Source organism: Diadema antillarum, unplaced genomic scaffold (genome assembly GCF_040938485.1).
Source record: "Diadema antillarum isolate AM-2024a unplaced genomic scaffold, OU_Dant_1.0 scf00000155, whole genome shotgun sequence".
Lineage (NCBI taxonomy): Eukaryota > Metazoa > Echinodermata > Echinoidea > Diadematoida > Diadematidae > Diadema > Diadema antillarum.
In genome coordinates, this window is record NW_027271044.1 from 400,048 (window position 1) to 409,343 (window position 9,296).

The 9,296-nt window shown below is 38.7% G+C and overlaps 1 protein-coding gene across 1 annotated transcript; it reads left to right on the plus strand.

The window, feature by feature from the left end:
- Positions 1–284: 284 nt before the first annotated feature.
- On the plus strand, positions 285–8,193 carry LOC139722016 (MORN repeat-containing protein 5-like). The gene is made up of 5 exons (XM_071633342.1): positions 285–331; positions 4,758–4,905; positions 5,552–5,663; positions 6,344–6,475; positions 8,108–8,193. The coding sequence occupies exons 1-5, from the start codon at positions 285–287 to the stop codon at positions 8,191–8,193; spliced, it is 525 nt and encodes a 174-aa protein (XP_071489443.1).
- Positions 8,194–9,296: the final 1,103 nt, after the last annotated feature.

The window sequence follows — 9,296 nt, forward strand, 5'->3', positions numbered from 1 at the left end:
GGCAGTCTCCGAGAACAAGCGTCAGGCGCGCGCGCTATGAATCTCCGCCACAGGTTGCTGTGTGTCTTGGCCGGTTGACCCACCGTGGATGTGTTTGCGAGTGCGTCGGACATCAACTGGGTCAAAAGTCATGAAGAAACTGCACATGCGTGGAGTAATGGTCCTGACAACACTATCAACAACCGGCTATCTTCATCGTCTAAATACGAAGACGTGACACAAAGTGCAAAAAAAGTACTTTAATTTTTATATTTGATCCGTCGAAAGAACTCAGTTGAAGGGAAATGGAGTACACGGGTAGCAGTTACGATGGGGATTATACTAATGGACGGTAAGCAACGGGTAGAGTAGAATTATTCGGTTTTAGGCAGTCACGTACTACCAGACTCCATCCATTGCTCAACGCAAAACGATAAAACCTAGTCCCATACGTACAACTTTGCGTTGCTCGTAGCTCGTAGAGGGAGGAAGAGAAAGAGAGAGATTAGTTGTGAGCTTATTTATAAGCTAGCCCTTGGGCCTAACGGTTACTTGTCTTGGATGTACATGTGTTCATGCACAAATTCAATTTTCTCCTTATTCTGGCCATAGAATCTAGTGTCTAGTTCTACTTCTAGCTTCTAGACCTAAATTTTAACCAACGTCAGAGTAAAACCCGCCAGTTTTCGGCTGACCTCGGCTCTCCTAACTAGACTCCAGTCCAGAATCCATCCTGTCAATCCGGACACTGCACTACACAAGCCAGCAAGTCAGTACACGCATGTCAGTATTGTTTCACATACTGGCACACTTCTTCACCACAGGAAAGTGCCTGAGTTACCTCAAAAAATAAATCCCATATTTTGCGGTCAAAAACGCAGAATCGGCGCAACTTTTCCAAAGTGCGCACGAATTACACTCACAGCCAGGTCCTGAGCTGACTCCTGTGTTAAGAATCGAGTCAGGGTCGCTGAAAAAGTGCTAGAGCTCAAAGAATTGAAAAATTTACGCCGTTGTGTTGCCACATTTTTCACTCATCGCAAGCTCAGTGTGATGGTATCCTCTAGAACACACAAAATCTTCATATGTGCCGATGCAGTGAATACATGTGATGTAAGTAAATGTACAGGAGCTGAGTGCAAGTGCCAAGTCACCAGAATTTGGACATGAATAGATGCTGCAACATCCCTGATGAAACTTTGCGCCAACAAGGTATGACGCGCGCTCATTTTTCAGTGGCCTTGTATGGGTATTGACAATCTGTCTAAAATCCCAAGTTTCTCTGTCAAAAATGCAGAATCGGCACAACTTTTCCAAAGTGTGTGCGAATTTTGTCCCGTGTTAAGAATCGGGGTCACCGAAAAAAATGCTAATAATTGAGAAGTACGCCGATCTCTTGCAAGATTTTTCACTTATCGCAAGCTCAGAGTGTGATGGTATCCTGAAAAATAGAACCACAAAAGAAAAAAACATCTCTGTACGTGCTGATGCAGTGACTAAATGTACAATGTACAGGGGTTGAATGCAAGTGCCGACTTGACAGAATTCGGACACCAAGGGGCACCACAACTGATGCGCCCGATGCAACTTTGCGCCAGCAAGGTATGACGCGGCACATTTTTTAGTGGCCTTGTACAGGCGTTGACATTGAATACGCATAGCGCGCGTCCAAATTCTGGAGAGGCCAGCCAGCCAGATATTTGGGGATTTTGTGAATTTTACAAATGTGTTTAATAAAAATCAACATTAAGAAAAAGTAGTTTGATATATGTAATATACATTGTGGTAGATATGATTTTGTACAAGTGTGTGTATTATTTGAGTTGAACAAATATTGCAGAAAAGCTTAAGTGTCCAAAAACTGGTGGTTTTTCAATACTAAACTTGGCAAAATTGCAAAATGGGCCCAACCGTGCACCACCGCCACCGGCATCGCACTGGTCACTGCAGCAGTGCAGTGTGTGCATGTGAATCTGTGTGTGTTCAATGGTGTAGTAAGCAAGCAAGACCAAGGTTGAAATTTAGGGTAGTGTTGGGTTGTGTATATGCCGACTATGGTAAAATTAGCTAGCGGAGGAACATTAGAAAGTCTTTCCAAGAATGAAAAGAAGAAAGAAATTAAAGATCAATGGAAAGAAAAGAAAAAGAAGGAAGGAACAGAACAGAAGGAAGCAACAGATTTGAAGAAATCATGGACTAGAAATGTATTGTGGTACATCCACACTGCTGAGTATTCACAAACAATGTGTTTATACCCCAGGGCAATGCAGAGAAATGTAACGTAAAGCAAATGTTAGCTTTCATAAAATGTAGCTTTTATCGAATGTACTGAATCAGGAATATTTTGAGGTGTATAATTAGTTTGGAATGCACTGTTTTTGTGCAGTTTTGGTCACAAGCAAACAAGAACAAAAAATACTGACTCTTTGTTTAAGTTTGTTTTGGTGTTGATACCATCAAACCATTAAAAAATTCTATCCTTGTTCAGTAGCATCAATGAAAAGCATGGATTTACCGAGCAGTAAGTATGATATGTATCAAAATGCATTTATGCTATGTCAGTGGTAAAGGCAACAGGTTGATTGGCACTAGCTTCATGTCTGCAATATGTGTGCAATGTATCTTTATTTAACAATGTCAAGGGCCAACTGGCAACACGCAGTTTCAGGAAACCATTCCAGAATATCTTTTTAAAAAAACAGCAACAAACAAACCAAAGAACATCTGGCTGTACACTTTAATTACATAATATGTGTCTTTAATTCTGTACCCTGTGAAGTTGTTGTTAATGTCGGCCAATATCTTCATTGTGAATCAGCAATGGAAATTTGAGTTCTTTCTGCTAGTGACCATCATCATATCTAGGTCTGTCTGTGGCATTGAGTTATTTCATCACATTATTTTTCACTCTCCAAAATTTAGTCTCATTTAATCCATTTAACACACCACCACCTCCATGCGTGTATTCAGAGACATGACGTCTGACAGGGGAGAGAGCTGCCATTCTCTTTATTTTTTTTTCTTCAGGGCTCTAATGTCACTCAAGTGCTCATTAATTGTATCAATTGAGTGTTTTTATAAGAATGCCACCCAAATTGTCTTTCCAGTATGTGGCAGCCCCACTCCCTAGTGTTATGCTTGGTGATGTTGTACTGTACAGCACAAGCTCTTAGCCTTGTACCAAAGTTTGCTTCAGCGGCGCTTTGTGTGATGTCTTTATGGTAGCGCATGTCTTCCCTCCCCCTTCTTTTTCTTCAGACCTTCCATACTATCTGTCAAATTTCATTCATCACTACAGCAATGTTTCTGACAATTGTAAATGCATTGATTTCTGAATCAATCTGCTCACTGGTTAGACAGTCTGAGATTAAAAAAAAAAAGAAAATCCTTGGAACTGTGTTTATTTTCCTGTGTGTACATTTGATGTTTAAGGCATAGTCATCTTCAACATGCTGTATTATCCCTTTCCTCTCTGTATTTTTCTTCTTTCCCTCCCTCATGTACATGGTAGACTGTACATGTAGAATGAGTTGTATACAATGTAGTTCCTTGGTAGGTCTGTATTCTGTACTGCAGTGACCAAATCACCAAATGAACTGTCTGAGGCACTTTGTTAGTAACAAGTCCGCTTTTTATACACATCCCTTCCTTTTACTCAATGCACCCTTGTAAAATGATGAAAGATTGAGACAAATACAGAAATCAATAAGTGTGATTAAACCCTGAAACTTTCATATTTTCTTTGATTGAAAATTAAGCTTTAATGGCAGTGAAACCATATCCACTTCAAAAAAATTCTGCCACTGAGAGCAACTGTATTCAAGATCAAATGAACATTGTTGAATAAATCAGTCAGAACAAATCTTAGATACAGTTTCCTGCAAAACAAATTACTTTTGAATGAAGTGCTGGTATGATAATAGAAAATTTATGACAGCAGCTCTTTTGAGATGCTTTTAAGTAGTCGGGTCAACGGAATAAAATTTATAGTTATATTTACTGTGCCTAGGGAGATTGAATTCTTATTACTTCCATCCATATTTTTTTATTTCCAGATAAATTTACAGTCAGAAAAAAATGTGACAAAGAACTCTGAATACATCAAGCTGAAAACTTGGATGTGTAAATCCTTGTTATCAGTACATCTCATCAGTGTTTCCCCCACTGTTCTTTGGAAACACTCATATACCGTATGCCCCCAAAAAAATTACGACGGTATCCTCCACAACGATAACTTCAAATATAGTGAATCAATCCAAATACAATTTCAGGGTATGAAACTATAACTCATTGCCCACATCTTACAGAAACCCCCATTCAATTTGTTTCAGTGGTCAAAGAGAAATGAGGATTTTTGTAGAGCATATCAGGAATCCCTTCTCTCCAAATGCTGTCTATTGTGTTTACACATTGATATGCAGTTCCAAGAGCATCCAAGTGCTAAACGTGGAAGAATCAGACTCATGACATGCTTTGCAACAATGCACATTTCTCTGTGACTGCTCAACCAAATTGAATGGGGTTTACTTCAAAATAGAGCTAATATGTTATATTTCAAGACCCTGAAGTAGCATTTAGATGGTTTAATCATATTGGGTATTATCAATGCAAAAATCTGATTGTTTTTTTTTTGGGGGGGGGGCATACTGTACAGATGGGAGGAAATTATTTGTATGCTGTATTTCACTCACTGTGCCTCTTCTCCTTTGCACTCTCTGTCCATCCAAATTGAGACGCGTCATTCCTCTTTATTTTTTCTTCTTCTTCCCCCGTGTCAGAATGGAAGGCAAAGGCAAGTACACCTTTCCCACGGACACCAAATACGAAGGGGACATGAAGGACGGCATGTTCCACGGCAAAGGGACCCTCTTCTTTCCCAATGGAAGCAAGTACGAGGCGACTTGGGAGAATGGTGTCGCTGTGGAGGTGAACACATACTTTTGCTATTGATACTCAGAATACCATCCTTTGTTTTTGTGTTTTTTGCCACTTATTATTAGTGAATATATATATATATATATACATAGTATATATGTATATGTATATATATATATATATATATATATATATATATATATATATACATACATATGTAAAATGTAGATAGTCATCTTGTGCCAGCTGTAATTAATGATGGGTAATGGAGTATGCACCTGAAATACATTGGTTAGAAGTACATACGTGCAATGTTGTCATGTGTGATAGTTTGATAGTCTGAAAGACTTTGCGAGCGTTCAAAAATTTGTTTCAGTTCTTAGATTTCAAATCATCTCACTACCAAAAGTGATCACTAATAGTTGATCTAATATTCTTTTAGGCAGAATAGAGTTATTTATTTTTTCCACAAAGGAAGGTCATAGGGCAAACAGCAATGACAAGCATGTATTTGTTTTAAGATTAATGTCTAGGGTGATATCTTGGGCTTTATTTGATAGGCTTTGGCCCTGCTAACAAAGGCTGGTACAGAGCTACTGAAATTGAGTCTGTAGCTGAGTCAGTCCTATGTTTTTTATGTTTCTGTCATGCTTATATGTTAGTATATGATTATATTTATATGCCTGTATGTTTCTAGGGAAAATATACTTTTGCTGATGGCCTGGAGTATGATGAACCTGAATGGCTCTACTGCGACGGCTATGACAGAAGGTTCTACACCGAGATTTGCAATGGTCTCAAGCCAGCAGGTACAAATCCGACACAGTATTTCACGCTTCTATGAACAGTTTTATTGTAGCTGACAGTGCAATCTCCTACCAGTGTTACGCTGTGTTTACAATAGTTGCTAGGTGTAGCACAGGGTTTAGACTCCTGTTTGTGATATGATCAGATAAGCATGTTGACTATGCCCTGTATTCTAGCGATGGTTACTTATTTTTTACAAGTTCACTGATATAACAATACCGGTATGCCAAATATCTATTGATAATTTTGCTTTTGAAAGGTATTATACTCATTTTCAATTCCATTGCTATGGTCCTCTGCTATGGATCCAAATTTAGCCACTTGTGAGATTCATCCAGATTCGCAAAACAGTATGCTTGCGAAATATTTGGCATACAGTGTACACCATACTGTGGTTGATTTGTGCCTGGACCAGCGCAGGGTTTTGTAGGTTGTGCAATATCAATAATATACAATATGTGGGTATGCCATGTCAGATCTGGCAGGCTTGCATGCTTTCTGTTGTCTCTTGTAATGAGTAGGCCTGTGTTATCCATGATGGTGTATTGGTATTCAAGATGGGGAAAAATCAATGATGTTTCTTACTCCCTTGGATTACCTCAAACTTTGTTGCCCATGAGTTGGAAGGTCGAGCTCACACCAGACACATTTGTCCTGTTTATCTCCCTCCATGGCCTTTCAGGACGATCACAGCTGACAAACCGCATCCCGCCGCGAGACATCCCAGAGGGTTGCTACGATACAGGAGACGGGTTCTACAATCCAACATCCAGGGTCATTGTGGACTACAACCACAAGTTCCTGAGAAATGCTGGTGAGTGTCCAGAATGTAACCATGTTTTGTGCAATGGGGCACAAATTTAAAGTGAATTTGTCATTATAGTATCAGTGTCATTTGGACTGTAGTAGCCCTATTTTCTTTGTGTATTTATTTCTTCTTCTCCTTCTTCTTTTTTTGGAACCAGCAAATGAGAACAAACTCTCCAATAGAAGGTTCTCATTGCTTTTTTAGATACCTACTCATATGGTGAATATTTTGCCTGTGGAATCATGGTTAGAATATAGTATTTGATTAAGCAGAAAGATGTTATTCTTCTGAACACATTGATGGGGATTTAGTTAAAAGACATTATCTGAAAATGTGCATGGATAAATTTTGCAATTAGTACTAATGTCATGCATGAGAACGACGTAACTCATACACTGCACTGTAGTTACTCCTACTGCATGTATTGTGCTTGTGATGTATCAATGAAATAAGGAAATATGCGAAATTAAGTCTGACCAACAAGAGAACAAAGAAGAGAAACACCTACATCAGTGTAATTATCTGTAAATCATCATTGTCTACCATCATGTCCACTACTTGTCAGACAGTCTAAATTGTTGTGTTCATGTCATGATATTGCCTTTGAATTAGTACTTGACACAGTTACCACAAAGAACCAGCTACTTTGATCTCAAACCAGCCCATTGTTTCTAAAATCCCCTTTGCTGTCTTACAAACAAGGGCTCCTAGCCGAAAAGGAAAGTTTCCCCAAACATATTTTGGGATTTGCCGAATGCAGAAAGATTAGTGAAACTTGTCTTGAAAGGAGGAAAATTTGAGGAGCTGTTCAAGAGTTGTGAAATTTAAAGTTTTGTTTAATATCATGTGTCTCACTCTCCAGATGAAAACTATAAGAAAAATCAGTAATATTACAATACTCAGACAGCGAACAGAATTTCACCAAAATTCATTTTCCCAACATTAAGAGAGCACTTGTCTTAGCTCCTTCAAAAGGCGTGAGAAATAGTGTTAACTTTCACATACTAGTACCACAGGAACAAGTTGACGTAATGTGTACTGTTTATGAAATAAAAAGGATCTTTTGTGAAATTCTTTTTCATATCTTATGTGATTTTCCTCAAACTTCAATTGGTGTTTAACACTAATTTTCCTGCATTGGCTGCAACCACCCTAATAATTTTGAGAAAAAGAGTCTGTGAATGATATGTAGCATTTTACGTTGTCTTCTCTCGTGCATTCAGAAAAGGGAGCTTTAGATTTTCGCGACAGGGATGTACAGAGGGGGAGAAAAACCTGTTCTGAGCATGCGTAAAATCGCGTATCAAAGTCGATCTTTATATAGCTCACGCCATCTGAGTTTTCACTATGCGTTCTTGGCTATTTTTACGACCACTCAATTCACGACGTAGAGAGCTACTTCATGAACCGATCATAAGGGGGCGCCATTTTATTTGCGTCTCTGCGTAATCTAAAGCTACTTTACAGCACGACGCAGGGAGGGAGGAGAACGTTCAACGCACTCGTCGTCTCAAACGTCCGTGCTGCAAATCTAAAGCTCCCTATTGTCAAATGTGTGTATCCAAAGCATTGGTTTCGTAATGCGCTGACCAGTTGTGTCACCATTGTTTGTTTGTTTGTTTTTTTCTCTGTCATCAGACGACGACGAGCATGAGTGGATCATCAAGACGTGCCGGAAGGGATGGGACGAGATCGTGGGTTACCAGCCGAAGCCGGACTTATAGCGCCCTCTCGCACCTGAAACCACCACACACACACCCTGCCCTAGGCTTGGAGAGACTTTCTTATTCACTATCCTCCACAACATCACACCTTTACTATGGAACTTTGATGCTCCGATCCTGAAACAGAGATACATATCATCATGCAATTATTTTTTCCCCCAGTCTAGATAGGATTTGCATTAAATATAATTTGTGAACAGGGCAATACAAATTTTGTGCTTTCCCTTTATAACCCCGCACAAGCCCTGCAAAAATACTTGATTTGGGTCACTATTTACAGAATAGGTCCCAAGTGCTGGTTGATATGAGACATTTTTTAAAGGTAACTACATTTCAGTCACTTCCTCAAGTTATACTTATTTTCTGGAGTTTTCATTTGTATTTTTATTGTTGTTTTTTTTTTTTTGGGGGGGGGTTTCTCAGATAGCTGTCGGCTAACAAATGAGTGCCATTAAAGATGCAGAAAGTGTTGCTTCTGGATTAGTGAAGTGTAATTTCCATCTTTGCTAATCCACGCAAAATCAGATTTTGTTCAAACACTATTTGCTGATAAAGATTTAAAAGGTTATTTTAAAAAAAAAGAGAAAATTGACCTTAGATTTAGTGAGCACTCATATGACATACCAGCATATGCACTGAGAAATATCCTGGGAGGTCACATTAGGTTTAGTTTTGATATCAGTTGTCTTTGTCATACACACAAAATATTATTGAGGCTGTATGTTTTTGTATTCATAAGAAAATGATGAATGTGCCGTCTGGGAACAATTTGAGGGGATCTTTTCATGATTGAGTGCTCCTTCTAACACTTCCAGTAATAGTCACCGACAAATGCTTTATTCTCATACAGATTCTGTCAGTGACATCAATCATGACATAGAATGCACAGTGAACGACGCCTTTAATATTTGTACATAGTAAGATTTATTTGTGATCCTGCTGTTGATGAATAATCTACATAGAAAATATACTGTGTAAATAGTGTATATTTATTGCAAAAGAAATAAAAGCATGTACACCAAATTTGACTTGCGTCATCGATTTCTATAATCTGTTGTTGAGTTCAGGCATGCAGGATGCAGATTTGCTTATAATGGAATTTT